Below are 19,549 nucleotides of genomic sequence, written 5' to 3'. Positions count from 1 at the left end.
TGTGTGTGTGACTATCATAAATAGAAAAATAAATTTAAAAAAAACTTAATGAGAAGACTGCTTTAACAGAAGACACCTGAATTTGTCATATTATTTTGACTGAAGTATATAAAGAAAATCTAGCCCCAGACAGATATGAAGTTGAAAAATAGATTATTTTAACATTTGTTTTGAATAATTGGAGATATTCTACTTTAATAAAAAAAAAAGCTGCAATATGAAATCTGAAACCACATCGATGAAATTTTCATACTTCTTTACATTAAAAATATATTGGTTTATCTTGAACTTTGGATCTTCTAACTTGCATAATTTTGTACCATCATGCATTGGTCATTTGTCAATATCAGTTTATTTTTATTTTTTTAATATTTTTTATTGAAGTTTGATTTGCCAACATATAGTATAACACCCAATGCTCATCCCATCAAGTGACCTCCTCAGTGCCCGTCACCCAGTCATCCCATCCTCCCGCCTGCCTCCCCTTCCACTACCCCTTATTCATTTCCCAGAGTTAGGAGTCTCTGTTTTGTCACCCTCTCTAAATTTTCCTCATTCCTTTTCCCTCCTTTCCCCTATAATCTCTTTCACTATTTTGACGTGGATGGAACTGGAAGGTATTATGTTGAGTGAAGTAAAAGTCAATTGGAGATGGACAAGATCAGGTTAGTGACTTACATAGATCTTTCCAATGTTGACACATTTCATTATTTAAAATATTTATAAATCACATTCATGAATTAACCATGAATCTCATCAGAAAAATCTTTAAATATTGGGACACTATCAAGCTCACTGTGGCTAATACAAGTTTTCCAAATTTCTAGTTTTCACTTGAGAGGTCAAATGTTTATCATTGACAACAAATACTATCAGTTGTTTCCCTTGAAAGATCACTATTCATTTTTGAGAAAATGTCTGCCAAATACTCAACTCTAAATAGCTACACTTTATCATTTGTTCTCTCAAGTAAAAATAGTATTCCATGAAAAAAGCAGCTAGGTCAATTCAATCACACAAGCGCTTTTCCTCAAGAGCCACTGTACTTTGAAATGCAGGCCAAAGTGCTTTATGCATGATTCTCATTTCCTCACCCAGAATATTAAAAAAAAATACTCAAGAGTTAAGATTCAATAAAATTAATTTTTTACTGATCAAAATGTCCTTAAGTATCCAACTAAAAGTGCAACTTTTTCTTTTCCTTTTTTTTTTTTAACTGTACCATGACTATTGGTATAGTTTGGTATCATTGTATTGATTCACTCTACAACATAAGCAGTTATATCCCCCAATGCTTTTGCACCAACAGACCAAATGTCAACACAGTGAAAAACGTAAATCACATCTTTGTCTTATAATAAAAATGGTTTTATTTTTTTATTTTTTTTTATTTTTTTTTAATTTTTATTTATTTGTGATAGTCACAGAGAGAGAGAGAATGAGGCAGAGACACAGGCAGAGGGAGAAGCAGGCTCCATGCACCGGGAGCCCGACCTGGGATTCGATCCCGGGTCTCCAGGATCGCACCCTGGGCCAAAGGCAGGCGCCAAACCGCTGCGCCACCCAGGGATCCCTAAAAATGGTTTTAATCTCCCCCAACCTCCTAAAAGGGAACCCTAGATATCCGAAGGCTACCTTTTGAGAATCACTGCTCTAAACAATCTATAATTTTGTGTGTATGGAGGGAAGGAAATGATTGGAAGTAAAGAAAAAACTCTTTCCAAAAAACCAGAAAACTAAGAAAAGACATTTTGAATATAAATGAATGTTTACGGCAACCCAGGTGGATCAGCGGTTTAGCACCGCTTTCAGCCCAGGGCGTGATCCTGGAGACCCGGGATCAAGTCCCACGTCAGGCTCCCTGCATGGAGCCTGCTTCTCTGTCTGCCTGTGTCTCTGCATATCTCTCTCTCTCTCTCTCTCTCTCATGAATAAATAAATAAAATCTTTAAAAAAAAAGGAATGTTTAATTCATTTGGCTTTCCTTATAGCTTGACTGATTTTAGATAGTTACCTTATTCCTCTACCTTGCTTCTGGCCTTCATCTGAGTTCAGTTGCAGTGAGTAGTTTTATGAGTCAATACTAGATAAACTATGAATGAAATTTCATGGTTGTGCCTGACCCAGCAAATGTCTGTGAGGGTTGAAGCTCCTTCAATAATCTAAGTTAAAAGGGAAGACTCAAGATCACCTGATCTCGCACTATATAGCTCTTTATATGTCTCCTCTATACCAGAATATAAGCTCCTTGAGAAGAGTTACTTGTTTTGTTCACTACTTTATCCTAAGTTCCTACAACACTATCTCGCTCAAAATAGGGACCCAACAAATATTTATTAGATGAATGAATGCAGCCCATATGGCCTACACAAGGAAAAATTAAAAATAATGTAATTCATCATTTTATAAACACATCCAAGTGAAGGTTTCAATCTTAAAAATAATTATTTAGAGAGATTACAGTCATTTTCCAGTGATGCTGCAGCTACTGCTGAGGATATTTTTTGAACACCAAAGAGACAGTGATGGGAAATACTACAGCTGGGTTCAGAAAGACTTTGCCTAGAATTCTTGTTCTAGAAATTACCAATTATAAGAAACTAGGCAATGATTTAACCTCTCTGAAATAGTCTCCTTAACCATAAAGCAGAGAGAGAAGTAATTACCTCACTGTGAGGGAAGTAACTATCTCACTGTGAGAATGAAATTAAATCAAACTACACTTGTTAAAGTATCTAGCTCAGTCCCTAGCAAATAGGAAATGATAAGCGCATGTTAAATGCTGGTGCATAGCCTTATTAGACTACCATATACCTACCCCTGCTTCCTTTGATAACTTTATCCTAAGTTGACTCTGCAGAATTCCCCACCCCAGTTCCCAGCCCATTGATGGAGCTTCACACCTTGGTTTATTGGTTTTGGGCTAAACAATCAAGTGCATAATTTCCCTGAGCATAGTCCCTTGTATAAGATGACCATGTATTTCTGTCAAAGTCTTTGACACTCAAATTCTTGCTAGGAATCCTGGGAAGAAGAGCCTTTCTCTTTCCCACTGGACTTGAACCAGGCAAGATACAGATAGGAGCTGCTTTAGCCAACCTAGAACCATAGGGAACCACCTGCCTGGGAATGTAATAGGTTCATTTTGACACTACAGTGTTAAATCTGAGAGACACACAAGGAAGAACAAGGCTTTGTAAACAATGTTTGAGCTCCAATCAAGTAATTCCTGAAGCTAACCTGATCTTTGGAATTATATTAGTCAATGTATTTCCTTTTTCCTAAGTTTGTTTGGGTTGCGTTTCCTGGCATTAACAATAGGAAGAGTCCAGTCTGATGTAATTCTTTTTTCTTTTCCATAAGGCCCAACCTAGATTTGCACAAACAACTATGGTTCACTGCTAATGCTGCTGATGAGGGCTGAAGCATAATGCTACGCCCTGTCCTTAGGGCTTTGGAATTCCTATGGTTTGAAGTAAGCTACAAGTCCAGATTCTCAAAATATTTGGTTAATATTCATATCAGGCATTCTTGAAAAGAAATCAAATAGTAACTTCAAACCTAGCCTATCTCTAGACATTTAGGGATGTGTAAATGCAGTAATGAGCAACCTCGAACTATTATTATTACTTCTAAAAAGAGTAAAGCAAGTTACATATGTTCCCTTAATGAGATTAACTAAAACAAATATATTGGCTCCTGGTAGAAATTATAACTCTATGCAGTTAACAGTGGTTATCTCTAACTAATCAGAAGCTCAGATTACTGTCAGATACATAGCTGGCTAGATAGCGAGATAGATATCCTTGACTGATTTTCCAAATGAGAAAATTATTTATTTAATAAATGCTATATGATAGTGAAAATCTTCCAAAACACAGGGTCCCATCATAAAAGGGGAGGTGAAGGATAAAAAAAGGGCTTTGGCACTTGGTGATGAAAAGAACAAAAAGTATTAACGTAAGGCTATACCAACATTTTTCTAGACCTATATCCCAAGGCAATGGAAATAAAAGCAAAAATTAACTATTAGGACTACCTCAAAATAAAATGCTTCTGCACAGCAAAGGAAACAATTAACAAAACTAAAAGACAACCTACAGAATGGGAGAAGATATCTGCAAATGACATATCTGATAAAGGGTTAGCATCCAAAATATATAAAGGACTTACACAACTCCTCACCAAAAAAAAACAAATAATCCAATTTAAAAATGGACAGAAGACAGGAACAGACATTTCTCTCATCATCAGGGAAATGCAAATCAAAACCACAATGCACTATCACATCACACCAGTCAGAATAGCTAAAATCAAAAACACAAGAAACAAAAAATGTTGGCAAGGACGTAGAGAAAAAAGAACCCTCGTGTACTTGTTGGTAGGAATGCAAACTGTCATAACCACTGTGGAAACAGTATGGAGGTTCTTCAGAAAATTAAAAATAGAATTACCCTACCATCCAACAATCACACTACTGGGTATTTACTCAAAAAAAAACAAAATACTAATTCAAAAGGATATATACATCTCTAACATTATTTACAATAGCCAAATTATGGAAGTAGCCCAAGATGAATAGATGAATGGATAAGGGACATGTGGGATATATGATATACATATGTATATTGCCGCTGATATTAATATCATACATACACAATGGAATATTATTCAGCCATAAAAAGAATGAAAACTTACCATTTACAACAATATGGATGGAGCTAGAGAATATAATGCTAAGTGAAATAAGTCAGTCAGAGAAAGATGAATACCATATGATTTCACTCATCTGTGGGATTTAAGAAACAAAATAAATGAACGTAAGAAAAAAGAGAAACAAACCAAGAAACAAACTCTTAACTATAGAGAACAAACTGATGGTTACCAGAGAGGAGGTGGAGGAGCGTGATGGGTGAAACAGGTGACAAGGATTCAAGAGTACACTTATCATGATAAGCACTGAGTAATGTATGGAATTGTTGAATCACTATATTATACACCTGAAACTAATATGACACTGTATGTCAATTATACTGGAATTAAAATTGAAACCTTAATTTAAAAATTTTTAAAGCCACAAATGTAACACAATGTAGGAGGCTGACAATCTTTCTTTACAGCCACAGGAGGAAAGAGGAAAAGAGGAAAGAGATGGAAAAGGCATAACCAAAGTGCACAGTGGTTTTAAGAGCACTATACTTCAAGGACAAAATAAATTAACATCATAACCTGGCAGCATTTAGGGACAAATTTGGCTTACTCAACAAATAACTGTCAAGGAACTACAAGGGCACTAGAGAAAGGAACATAACACAGAAAAGACAAATAAAAATTTTTTAAAAAATGAAACTGATTAAATTTTTAAAAGGAAAAAAGAAAAGAGCAAGACAAGTTCCTCAAGGAACTCAGAGTCTAATGTATAATTATGCTCACTATTGCTCAGTAACACTCTTTCAGGGATTCTCTCATGGCATTCTTCCTCATGCCTCCAAGTATAACTCAAATGATGTCTTCTACATAGCCTAGTCCTAAAGAAAATTTAAGATTCCTATGCCAGAGTGCACTACTGAACTCTCATTAGGTAACTTGGGCTTGAGCACAAATGAACCAAAATCACTGAACTATGTACTCAAACCAGACCAATATACTCAAATCACTCTTTACAATAACACACTAAAAATAATGGCCCTCAGTACAGCCATACAAATGGAATGCTACCTAACAGTAAAAAGAGAATACTGATACATGCCACAATATGGCTCAATCTCAAAAACCTTTACATTAAATGAAAGAATACAAATGCAAAGGTTATATACATGATTCCATTTATTTGGAATTCTGAAAAAGATAAAACTTGAAAGGATAAAAAATAGATCAGAGATTGAGAGTTGGGGAAGGGGAATGACTACAAAGGGGCTTTTGAGGGTGATGTAAATATTCTATTTGTTGATTGTGGTGGTAGTTACATGACTGCAGATGTTTGTCAAAACTCTGAATTGTACATCTAAACAGGGTAAATACTACTACATAAATTTTTCTCTAGCTCTATATCTAACTACGTATAAAAACAAAGGAGTGACTTAGTATGTGACTAGTCATCACTCAGGCAAGAGTAAATTCAAGAAGAACATAGAAAAGAGGTTCAAGTAAAACTTAAAACATTGGAGTTCTGGGGATCCCTGGGTGGCGCAGCGGTTTGGCGCCTGCCTTTGGCCCAGGGCATGATCCTGGAGACCCGGGATCAAATCCCACATCAGGCTCCCAGTGCATGGAGCCTGCTTCTCCCTCTGCCTGTGTCTCTGCCTCTCTCTCTCTCTCTCTCTGTGACTATCATAAATAAATAAAAAAAATTAAAAAAAAAAAAAAAAAAAACATTGGAGTTCTGGAAGTTCCTAAGGCTGGCCAGGGGAAATGTTCCCTCTGAAACCTAAAGAATTAAAATGAAAGTGTGGAACTGGTAAAAGAATAGGATGGTATTACTAACTACTTTTTTAATATCAGAAGGAAAATTTTAAAGGTATAAAACTTGATTCTTCATTGAATTTTAATTTTGCCAAGACATACCACCTGAGATGAATCCTAAACTAAAGTAGATCTGAGAGTTGGAAACCATTTTATTTTCCAACTGCTAGGAAATTGCCAATTTCTGGGGAGAGGAGGAATAATGCTATAGTATTTTACTGAAATTCACATAAGAATTGCAAGGATGTCAATAAAGCAGATAAACTGTGAATAATATTAATCAATGAAATATTTACATTGTCAGTTTAGGAGAGTGGAAAAAATGTAGCCAGAAGACACATCCTATAAACCTTTTAATACAGTGTAACTAAAGGTTTGGCACTTGAGGCCTCAGGAGGGAAAGTGCCTATTGCTCCAATAACAAAGTACTTCTATTCTTCACATCTCAAGTTCACTGTCCAATCGCTCATCTCTCCTCTAATATCTTCTTCAAAGACTCAAAGTAGAAATAAAGTAAAAAAATAACTCCTATTCAGCCTCTTTTCCTAATCATAAACCTCAGGGCTGAATCTTTAAAAATCATCCTCAGGGAAGCCCAAGTGGCTCAGGGGTTTAGCGCTGCCTTCGGCCCGGGGCCTGATCCTGGAGACCCGGAATCGAGTCCCACGTCGGGCTCCCTGCAAGGAGCCTGCTTCTCCCTCTGCCTGTGTCTCTGCCTCTCTCTCCGTGTCTCTCTCTCTCTCTCTGTCTCTCATGAATAGATAAATGGAATCTTTTTTTAAAAAATCATCCTCAGTCATGGGGAGACCAGAATTCTCATAAATTGTTGTTGGAACTGAAAGTTGTTATACTCCTATGGTGAACAATTTGTTATTACATATAAAAATAAAAGTGCAAAACTCTTTGACACAGCAACTCCACTTCCAGGAATTACTCAAAGGAAATACTCAGACATATGAAATGATAAATGTTCAAGATTATTTACTACAGCATTAATTGTAATAGAAAAAGATCAAAAGAACCTAAATGTCCACTGATAGGGATTTATGTAACTTATATCCTGAAATACTATGAAGAATAAGAAGGTTCTGGGATCCCTGGGTGGCGCAGCGGTTTGGCGCCTGCCTTTGGCCCAGGGCACGATCCTGGAGACCCGGGATCGAGTCCCACGTCGGGCTCCCGGTGCATGGAGCCTGCTTCTCCCTCTGCCTGTGTCTCTGCCTCTCTCTCTCTCTCTCTCTCTGTGTGTGTGACTATCATAAAAAAAAAAAAAAGTAAAACTCATTTAAAAAAAAAGAATAAGAAAGTTCTTTATGTACTGATGTAGAAATCTCTTCAAGATATATGAAAAAAGCAACTGGAGGGTATTATGCTGAGTAAATGAGTCAATCAGAGAAGGACAAACATTATATGGTCTCATTCATTCGGGGAATATAAAAAATAGTGAAAGGGAATAAAGGGGAAAGGAGAAAAAATGAGTGGGAAATATCAGAAAGGGAAACAGAACATGAAAGACTTCTAACTCTGGGAAATGAACTAGGGGTAGTAGAAGGGGAGGTGGGCGGGGGGTGACTGGGTGACAGGCACTGAGGTGGGCACTTGACGGGATGAGCACTGGGTGTTATTCTATATGTTGGCAAATTGAACACCAATAAAAAATAAATTTATTTTTAAAAAGATATATGAAAAAAGCACTGCATAGAACAGTGGAACAAAATCAAAATGTTACCATTTGTTTACAAAAGCAGGGGAGAATATATAATCACATTTGTTTATAAAGCACTTTAAAAAGCTCCAGCATATACAGAAAACAAATAATTACTGTTAAGAAGGACAATTTTGATGTATGGAGGCAGGAGTAGGTGGGAAGAAGGCTTTTTACTATAGACTGTTTTATGTTTTAATTCTTAAGTATTTGGGTATATTATGTGCTGAAAAATCTAGCTTCTCCCAACTGGACAAGCCAACTTTCATTTCCTGGATGAGCCAATAAAAATATGCTGACTAGAACCAGCCCTGTGTAAAATGATGGAGACTGTCCTTGGGATCCTCATCCTATCTGCTTTCTCTAAGTTATCACACACTCTATCTGTTCCTTACCATTGTCTACCGTCAAAGCCTTCCCTCTGACTCTTTCTTCTTCCTGTACATGCCCAAGCAGCCTCACCATAACCTTTTCTACCACACTTTCTTGCCAAATTGCCCAAGGCAAAGGTTACATACATTTTTCATCTATCAGTAATGGATATTTGTTGTCAGTTTTTTTTTTTAAAGATTTTATTTATTTATTCATGACAGTCACAGAGAGAGAGAGAGAGGCAGAGACACAGGCAGAGGGAGAAGCAGGCTCCATGCACCGGGAGCCCGACGTGGGATTCGATCCCGGGTCTCCAGGATCGCGCCCTGGGCCAAAGGCAGGCGCCAAACCGCTGCGCCACCCAGGGATCCCTTGTTGTCAGTTTTTAACCTCCGTGGGACTGGGAACATGTTGCCATGGGAGTTTTCCAGCATCAAATCCTTTTCCTATTTGGCTGAATCTATTTTGTGTGTAGTCTTGTGAGATGCTCTGGTCTGAGAGACCAAAGAGAACAGATCCTTCCTTTCTCTACTCTCTAAAAGGCAGGGTTGCTTAGAACTCTGAACTTTAGAAGAATGACCCAAAGTCAAAGGTGCAATTAGGATTGATTACAGAGGAATGCAGTAGGGATGGCAGTATCCAGAGATGAAAGCAACTAGTTGGCCAGACTGATGGCTGCCTATACTCTGGGCCCTTCTGGTTCCTGCCCACATTCTAAGCCTGCTTTTCTGGCTTCCTGTCATTTCTATGATCCTCCATTATTCTTACAATACACCTTTTTTGCTTAAAACAGCAAGATAGTTTCTGTTTCTTGTCATCAAAACCTAGACTGATACACTTTCAAAAAAAAAAAATCTGAGTACCTATTTTGAGCAGGGAAGAATATGAAAGTATAAAATTCAAATACAATCACTTTTGCCCATATGGAACTTTGAGAAACTTCTTTTAAAGAAAATTGTGGTAAAATATGCATAACAAATGTATCATCCTAACTATTTTAAGTGTACAATTCAGTGGTTGTAAGTACATTCACACTGCTGTACAACAATCACCGTCACCATTGTCCACTCACAGAACTCTTTCCATCTTGTAAAACTAAAACTCAGTATCCATTGAACACTAACTCCCATTCTCCCCAAAGTCCTACCAACCACCCTTCTACTTTGTGTCTCTATGAAATTGACTACTTTAGGCACTTCATATAAGTGAAATCGTATAGTACTTGTCCTTTTGCAACTGGCTTATTTCACTCAATATAATGTCTTTAAGGTTCATCCAGGTTGTAACATGTGTCAGAATTTCCTTCCTTTTTAAAGCATTTGTTTATCCATTCATCCATCTATGGACACTTAGACTGCTTCCACATTTTGGCTATTACAACTAATGCTACTATGAACAGGGCTATAGAAATACCTCTTCAAATCCCTGCTTTCAATTCCTTTGCGTATATATATTCACAAGGGGAAATGCTGGATCATACAGTAATATATTTTTAATTTCTTGATGAACCAGACTACTGTCTTCCATAACAACTGTAATATTTTACTTTACCACCAATTGTGCACAAGGGTTCCTTGTCAACAGTTGCTGTTTTCTCTTTTGTTTTGGTTTTTGATAATATGATATGAAGTGATTATGATTTGCATTTCCTTAATTATTAGTGTTCTCTACTGTTTTAATCAAAAGAACATATGAGCCAACAGAAAGAGCTCCAAAGATGGGATACTTTGAGCATCAAAAATATACAATATATATAAAAATATACAAATATAACTGATTAAAGTACACCAAATATATAAACCCAAGTTCATAATGATATTTAAAATCTCTCCATTAAACACTACTAGAAATAACTAAGGCACACACTACTTATTCTGAAGACTGGCAATGAAAATGGAAAAAAAATAAGCATTTATCCTGCCCTTTATGTACAAGATGTATGTATTTCAGTTAACCAAATAGCTCTAGTTGATAAAGTTCTTCCTAAAGAATTGTAGCCAATAAATGTGGAAGGGATGACAGAATGAGAAAATCACCATTTTGCAAGCCTTACTGAAACAAATGCTTCACATAATATTTATAAATGTATGAAACCATTAACTAAAATGGTGATAAGAAACCATACTATGGAAGGATGCCTGGGTGGCTCGGTCAGTTGTCTGCCTTTGGCTCAGGTCATGATCCCAGGGTCCTAGGACCGAGTTCTGTCCCTTGTTTAACGGGGAGACTGCTTCTCCCTCTGCCTGTTGCTTCCCGTTTGTGCTCACTCTCTCACACTCTTTCTGGCAAATAAATAAAATCTTAAAAAAAAATCATACAGTGGAGATCAGGTTGTCATAATTAGAACCCATTGGCCAACCACAGCATCACTGAAATTGACAAGCAAACAGAGTGTGTCTCCTGACATGTTCCAATATGAAACATATAGCACAACCTATAAAATATTCTTGCTTGAAAATGCTGGACCTAAATTTGATTAAGACTCTACAGCTTCACCAATAATGGCCATGTGTAACTAGCTACTTAAATTTTAAAAGTGAAATTAAAAATTCAGTTTCTCAATCACAAATAGTCAAAAGCCACACATGTAGCTATTCAACAGTACATATACAGAACACAAGCACAGATACAGAACATTTCCTTCACTTGCAGAAGTTCTACTGGATAATGCTGCTCTGCTCTGAAGCTAAATTCTATTTACAAGAAATATGGAAGAACAAGAGGAATAAAGAACAAATTAGGTAACTCCAGAAAGAAGCAAGCAGACCAATCCAGAATGCAGGGGGGAAACGGAAGGGAGGAAGACACTATCACAGATTTTAAAAGACTTAAGAAATGAAATGTACAGAAAAGGAAAATTTATACAAAAAGAGAGCTGATCAGTGGTTTCCATGGGCCAGAGGTGGGAGCAAGGCTTGACTGCAAATGGGTCAAGTAGAATGGGGAGAGTAGAAACACTATAAAACTGGATGATGATGATTACCCAACTCTTTAACTGTACCAAGTATTACTGAATTGTTTTTAAAAAGTCTTAAGGAGGATGCCTGGGTGGCTCAGCAGTTGAGCATCTGCCTGTAGGCTCAGGGCATGATCCCAGTCTGGGGATCGAGTCCCATGCTGGGCTCCCTGCAAGGAGTCTGCTTCTCCCTCTGTCTATGTCTCTGACTCTGTCTCTCATGAATAAATAAAATCTTAAAAAAAATAAAAATAAAAATAAAAATAAATAAAAAGGCTTAAGAGACAAATCGAATGTATGGATCTTGTTTAGACCTGATTCTAACTAAGAAGACAGTTTGAAATAGTCAAAGAAATATGATTTCTAGATGATATCAACAATAAAAAACTTAATTGTTGGGGTAAGAATAGAATATTCCTATTTCTAGAGATGTAAATTGAAATATGTACATCTGAGATATGCTTTAATATACTGAAACAGAGAAGAAGATGGAGAGAAGAATTAATAAAGCAAATGAAATCAAAATCTTAAAAGTTATTAGATATGGGAGGGGCACCTGGGTGGCTCAGATCACGATCTCAAGGTCTTGGGATCAAGCCCCACACAGAGCCCCACATATGGCTCCCTGCTTGGCAGGGAGTCTGCTTCTCCTTCCTCTGCCCATCTCCTCCCCACCTCCTGCTCATGCTCTCTCTCAAATAAATAAATAAATAAAATCTTTTAAAAAATTATTAGACATGGGTGATTTATACATGAGAGTTCATTGTACTATTTTCTCTACATTTGTAAATACTTGGAATATTCTGTAATCTTAAACATTAATGGCTATAATAGTAATACCCTCTCATAGTCACTATAACAAACCAAGTCCACGATGAGTTTGTGATTCTTCAATATTGCAAACAACAAAGATACCAGGTTATCATTTTTAAGTAAGTTTCTATTTTTAGAATTATTTTAAGTCCCCATAGAAACAGTCATTGGTTACCTTAAGTCACCATTTGAAACTTCAAAAATTTTTATAAGCCCACTCTGAGGGCTGTGGAGGGGAAGGGGTATCAGAAGGAAGTAAATATATACCTATTTTTCCCCTACTAGCTCAACTGAATCTCTCTCATTATATACTTGACACTGCCTACGTCATGAAATAAACCCATCAAGCATTCTCAGTAACTACCCTGTGATAAATATGCCTGGCACCAGTGCAGTGTATTCAAGCTTTTCAACAGCTTTCTCTTCGTGCACATCTGCAGGCTTTCTATGCACATCTGCATACAGAATCCACAATCCTGATCTGCATTATAATTAATGTAACAGCACATCTGACCAGGTCCCCAGGGTTTTGAGGTATAACCATTTTTGAGATCTTCAGGGATCTGAGGATGCCCTGGGGAGAAAGTATGGCTAATTTCAGATCAGGCACCAGACAAGCTGTAAGTGGTGAGACAGTTGTTTTCCTAAAACAGTGACAACAGAGCTGGAGAAGCTTACTGTGTGTGAGTGTGTGTGCGTGAGCACACACATGTATCTGTCTCAAATCATAGTTGCTCTCCTCCTTCACTCCTTACCACATCTCTCACATACCTGCTCTAAATGGCCAAGGTATAGCCCAAATTTACCTACAGATCCAATCTAAACCCTTATATAAAAAGCACTCTGTGGTTACCACTGACAGAGAAAATCACTGAAATGTGGATTCAAGTAATGATACATAGCAGGCACAGAAACAGTAGACCCAAATTGCACATCCCTCCCATTCTCTATCCTTGGTAGTCAAAATTACCTTGTTTCCCCTTAACCTCATTTTTAAAATTTTTACTTTGAAATCCCATGGCAAGGTAAGTTCTTACTTACAGGCATTTCTTCAAAAGCCCTTGGGGAGTACTCATTGTCCGCTTACATTGTTCAATTCCATCGCTACAGCACAGAGCAGAGTCCCATGGAATTCAGCAAGAAGCAGAGCAACCTGATTCTCTATCTCTCTGGCCTAGAAAGCTACAAGTCAGCACTGACCAATAAAACTTTCTATAATGACAACCAACATTGTAGCCACCAATCACATGTGGTTTTTGAGCACTGAAAATGTGACTATTGTGAAGGAGGAACTGACCTTTTAATTTTATTTAACTTAAATAAAAAAAAGCAAAAAAAAAAAAAATTAAATAAAAAAATAAAAAAAAAAAAATAACTTAAATAGCCACAAGTAGCTAATGATTACCATACTGGATGCTGTAGCTGTATGTGACTTTGTTTTCACACAGATCTCCTTTTCTCTCTCTAATCCACACACACATACACACACACACACACACTCATACATCAAATCTTAATACTTAACTGAGTGACGAACCTATGGAATCAATATGTATTTTGAATAAACAAATATGTGTACATATTTAACAATATTTACAATAAACAGTTAACACTTATCAGAAAAGAATATGGGCTATAGTCATTAAAACTATACATATGAAGACATACCCCAATGTGGAAAATATACAGAAACAAAATGTAAAATATTACCTATTTTGGGGGGATGCCTGCGTAGCTCAGTTGGTTAAGTGTCCAACTCTTGATTTCGGCTCAGGTCATGATCTCAGGGTTGTGATACTGAGTGTGCCATATGGGGCTCTACACTGGGCATAGAGCCTGCATGAGATTCTCTCTCCTTCTGCCCCCCCCCCCCCAGCTCATGTGCTCTCTAAAAACAAAGGAATAAAATAATAATAAAAACAAATATATAAGACATATATATGCTACAAATATTAAAAATTAAATAGGCACATGTATGAGGATTAGAAGGGATCATAAACCAAGGAAAAATAATCAGATGGAGGAAGGAATTAAAAGTGGATTCCATTCATGTTGAGTTACATTAATGTTTGTATATATATAAAACTCTAGGAAAATAAAGGTTGAAGAGCAATGAAATCTAAATAAACAGTTGAGCATAGAAATAATCTCAGAAAACTTGAATGTTGGGAGCAGATGACCATCCTATATCAGCAGTAACCTAGAGGGCTGATGATAAGGAGACTTTAAAGAACTCAGCTTCTGGGGGATCCCTGGATGGCTCAGTGGTTTAGTGCCTGCCTTCGGCCCAGGGTGTGGTCCTGGAGTCCGGGATCGAGTCCCACATCAGGCTCCCTGCATGGAGCCTGCTTCTCCCTCTGCCTGTGTCTCTGCCTCTCTGCCTCTCTCTGTGTCTCTCGTGAATAAATAAATAAAATCTTTTAAAAAATAATAAAACTGGTAGCTTTCTTAAAAAAAAAAAGAACTCAACTTCTGTGCTGTCAGGGAGAAGGTAGAACTAAAATTGAGAAATCTATGACTAAGAAAAAGGGGAAAGAAGGCTTGTAAATGAGAGCTAATGGGAGTTGATGTTAATATTCAGTCAGTAAAGACTTAAGACTGTTCCAAGGCTATTAGCAGAGAGGTCAGAAAGGCTCAACATTATTTTCTAGGTGAGACTCATTCCTGGGATTAACATCAATTACACTTAATTCACCTGGACAGTGAATGAAACAGTGGTTCTCAAACTTCAAAACTTAAACCCCATCCCTTGAGACTGAGAAATGCTGATTTTAAAAAATGAACACTCAAAAAATGTCTGGGATAGGGGGAAAAAACGAAGACCTCCCCCATGTTCCTTACAGATAAAATCTGTCTTCTATTTAATAAAGATGACTAAACATGTTTTTTTAAGATTTATTTATTTTAGAGAAAGAGAGAGCACAAGCAGTAGGGACAAAGGGAGAGAGAATATCTCAAATTCCACACTGAGTGTGGTGCCCAATGCAGGGCTCCATCTCATGACTCCAAGACCACCACCAGAGCTAAAACCAAAAGGCAGAGGCTCAACTAATTACCACCCAGGCGCCCCACTAAAGACATATTTTGATAACTTGGGAAACCCTCCCATCTCTGACCACAGCCCCTTATCTTTTCATAGGTTTTAGGAAAGGAAGGACAATAGGAAAGTTGTCTTTACACATGGGAAGACCTATCAAGTAATAATAAAGGTTACAGAGTTGTTTTCTGGAATATCAAGGAAAAGACAGAGGAAGGACAGTTTCAGTGTAATATAAGAATGTACCTGAAGAGGGGTGCCTGGGTAGCTCAGTCAGTTAAGCATTTGACTTTGGCTCAGGGTCCTGGGATCAAATCTCACCTCGGGAATCCCTGCTTAGTGGGGAATCTGCTCCTTCTTCTCCCTTCACCCTCCCCCCCCCTCATTCTCACAGTCTCTATCGCTCTTTTAAACAAATAACATCTTAAAAAAAAGAGAGAGAGAGGGAGAGAGAGAATGTATTTGAAGAAATGAGATACCTTATCAGGTAGTGAGTTTCCTGACTCTTGAAAATGTCTAAGCTGATGCTAAATAACCATCTGCTCCACAATTTCTGTGAATGATTTGACTAGCAATAATGAGATGAGATGACCAAAGACCTTCCTTCCTACCTTAATAGACCCTACCTAGCATCTAGTAGAGTTTTTTTCAATAGGTTCTTTTTTTAATTTAAATTCAAGTTAGTTAACATATAGTGTATTATTGGTTTCAGGGGTAGAGTTTCATGATTCATTAGTTGCATATAATACCCAGGGCTCATTACATCAAGTACCCTAATACCCATCACCCAAATACCCCATCTCCCCCACCAACCTTCAGCAACCCTCATTTTGTTCCCTAGAGTTAAGAGACTCTTATGGTTTGCCTCCCTCTGTTTTCATCTTATTTTTCTTTCCCTTCCCCTAGGTTCATCTGTTTTGTTTCTTACACATATGAGTGAAATCATATGGTGTCTTCCTCGGACTTATTTTACTTAGTATAAGTGCATTCCATCCACATCATTGCAAACAGCAAGATTTCATTCTTTTTGATGACTTTCAGTGTGTGTGTGTGTGTGTGCGCGCACGCACACACACCACCTCTTCTTCATCCATTCATCTGTCAGTGGACATGTGGGCTCTTTCCATAGTTCAAATCACTATGTTTGTATCCTTTGGATAAATAACTAGTAGTACAATCACTGGGTTGTCAGGTAGTTATATTTTTAACTTTTTAAGGAACCTCCACACTGTTTTCCACAGTGGCTGCACCAGTTTGCATTCCCACCAACAATGAAAGAGGGTTGCCCTTTCTACACATACTCGCCAACATCTGTTGTATCCTAAGCTATTAATTTTAGCCAGGCCAACTGGTGTGAGTATCTCTCTTTTTTTTTTAAGATTTTATTTATTCATGAGAGACACAGAGTGGGAGAGGCAGAGACACAGGCAGAGGGAGAAGCAGGCTCCATGTAGGGAGCCCGATGTGGGACTCGATCCCAGGACTCCAGGATCACACCCTGGGCGGAAAGCAGGTGCTAAACTGCTGAGCCACCCAGAGACCTCCTGGTGTGAGTATCTCATTGTGATTTCTCATTTGTATTTCCCTGATGATGAGTGATGTTGAACATTTTCTTTAAGATTTTATTTATTTATTCATGAGAGACACAGCAGACTCTCATTTATTCATGAGAGACAGAGACACAGGCAGAGGGAGAAGCAGGCTCCCTGAAGGAAGCCTGATGCAGGATTCGATCCCAGGACCCCAGGATCATGACCTGAGCCAAAGGCAGATACAGACAAACTTCCAGATGTGATTCTCCCAAAATTTAGATTTCATCATCTCACTCTATCCCTATGCTCCAGGTCAGACTTTTCTGTATTATACCCAACTAATCCTCCATTCTCCCTCTCCCCTCACCATAATTACCTGAGGGATGCATGGGCAACATGTCCACCTAATGCTCCTCCTCAGCCCTGATCCCAGCTCCAGGTGTCCCTGAGGCAGCAGAAATTTGGGGCCAGGAGGATGAGGACTTCCTGTCTGTGGGGAACAACAGGATTACCATAGGGAAGGAAAAAGAAAAGCTCAGAGCAGTGTATTACATAAGAAAAATGGACTCTGGGGATTTCAAAGCAGAGGAATAAAGATAGGAAAGAAAAAGAGGTGGGGGGTTTTTGTAGGGGAGCAGTGCATTCACGAAGACTACTTTAAAACTCAAAGACAGATAAATGGCTCAAGTGACTTTGGAGCCCAGGGTCACCTAAGAGGAATCAACAATGCAGAAAGTACCTCTGTAGCCTCAGAAGTTTTTAGGCAATCAATCTCTAAGGATATCTGTAAAATCTTAGTTACTCTAGAAAAGCTGATTCTTAAGACAGGACACTGTGACAGGAAGAAATTATAATTGATACCTTTGTTTTTTCCTTGCGAAATGTGTCCAACAAACAAAAGAATGTATATACCATTTGAAGAATAATAAAATTCATCCATGTCTCACCTTCAACACAAAGAATATTTTCTTCACTCCTTTTTCTCCTAACTTCTGGGGGCATCCCTAAACAAGTAAAGTAGATTTATCTGGGGAGCCAGTCTCAGGTGTGGTAAAATTTCCTTAAACTGAAGAATGCTCCTATGCAAACACTCTATCTCCAACATTAATTTTATTTGCTTCCTAATGTTTAAGTTTTTAATTGATGAAGATACAGACATTCCTTCCACACTAAACTTAAAGGGTTTGAAATAGATGAGTTAGCATATTGCTTTAAATCTATTTAGTCGAAATGTAAATGACAACAGCTAATTTCCTATTTTGAATAAGGAAAAGGATCTGAAGGAGAAGATCCTGACTAAAAATGTCAGGGGAGAGAAGGAAGCTGAAGCCTCCTAAAAAATTTCACATACTTCACTAGTTTCCTCTGGACTTGAACTATCTGCCTTCATCCAAACATAAAAAGAGGTATGAGCAGCAATACTTTCTGGCCTATGTCCATGCACTCACCTGAACGGCCACTAAGCCACCCGTTCCTTTCATCCTCCCACGTGGTCATAAACACCTAGCATTGCCTTGGCAACTAAATAAATACACTGACACTGCCACATACTAGCTTCTAAGTAGTTGTCCAGTTGCCTTGCTAACTGTATACAAGGAACTACTACTACACAAATCCAGTCAATCGAAGCAAAATTTACCGACTTAGAAGGATATGCCTAGCTATTTTCTAATTTCTCCTTTTCAGTTGAATCCATGGACTATCCAATGCCTATGACTATCCAATCCATGTCTTGCTAACTGTATACAAGGAACTAGTACTACACAAATCCAGTCAATCAAAGCAAAATTTACCTTCCTTTAGAAGGATATGCCTAGCTATTTTCTAATTTCTCCTTCTCAGTTGAATCCATGGAGTAACCATACTTTACTGGATGATATAAAAACATGTACAGCCATGTTTTCTACAGAAAGTTAAATTCTTGCATATTCCAATCTTCCTTTCCTACCCTGGAAAATAATTCCAATGCAGTTTCCAACCCTGGATCCTATTACAAGGAGGTTAGGGATGGTGTCAGTGGTAGCAACTCTTCAGCAGAGCACGGCTGTTTTGTGCCCACCTTTTCATCCCCTTACACAATGCTGACTTGACTTGACTCACAATCAGATCCTCTCCTCCCAAATACTGGAGGAACAATACTGGTCCTCCTTGTGAAGGCAGGGATCAGCCTGGAGCCCTGGGGAAGTGTGTTAGCTCCCACGGTGCCATTCAGGAAGGAAAGCTCGCCATTCGTATCACCAAGTCCTGGATTCAGTTGGGCCTACAGGACGAGGGAAGAAGAAACAAATCCAATAGATGTTTTCCATTAACTAAATGCCAAGAACAGGCCACGTCCCATTCATCTTCTGCCATCCTGGGCCCACAGCGGACCTTCTATAAAGTCAGTAGAAGTGAAGTAATAAGTACAATGCAATCATGAGATACATCGGTATCAGCTCCCAACACCTCTCTCCCTCAGATGCCCTAAACTAGCATTTGACGGCGAAGAATCTGAAAGTCAAATGCAACAACATGGTTCTCATAGATCCTGTTGTTCAAGTGATGCCAAGATGTTCACAGATGTGACTTGTGGCCTCACTTGAAGTTGCAAATGATGTATTACCAACTATGCAAAAACAAAAATAAAAAGCCACCAAAAAAAAAAAAATAGAACAATCCGTTAAAAGAAAGAT

The 19,549-nt window shown here is 38.0% G+C and overlaps 1 protein-coding gene across 8 annotated transcripts in view; it reads right to left on the bottom strand.

Annotated features, from left to right (window-relative positions):
- WDR41 (WD repeat domain 41) overlaps positions 1-18,282 on the bottom strand; it is a 204,438-nt gene extending 186,156 nt beyond the window's left edge. For 2 of the 8 annotated variants that reach the window (XM_035714328.2, XM_035714329.2), the window contains exons 1-3: positions 18,229-18,282; positions 17,825-17,881; positions 17,254-17,367 (exon numbers count right to left, since the gene is read on the bottom strand). In XM_035714328.2, coding sequence (XP_035570221.1) covers positions 17,254-17,367; positions 17,825-17,881; positions 18,229-18,267 — 210 coding nt within the window. In that variant the 5' untranslated portion in view covers positions 18,268-18,282. Of the gene's footprint in view, positions 1-4,698; positions 4,717-17,253; positions 17,374-17,824; positions 17,882-18,228 lie in introns of those variants that run through there. The other 6 variants (XM_025437309.2, XM_049108355.1, XM_049108360.1 and 3 more) reach the window with 4 other exon arrangements.
- Between the last annotated feature and the right edge of the window lie 1,267 nt (positions 18,283-19,549).

The sequence above is a fragment of the Canis lupus genome, chromosome 3 (genome assembly GCF_003254725.2).
Source record: "Canis lupus dingo isolate Sandy chromosome 3, ASM325472v2, whole genome shotgun sequence".
NCBI lineage: Eukaryota > Metazoa > Chordata > Mammalia > Carnivora > Canidae > Canis > Canis lupus.
The sequence above is the reverse complement of the archived record's forward strand: the minus strand, read 5'-3'. Positions and strand labels throughout refer to the sequence as shown.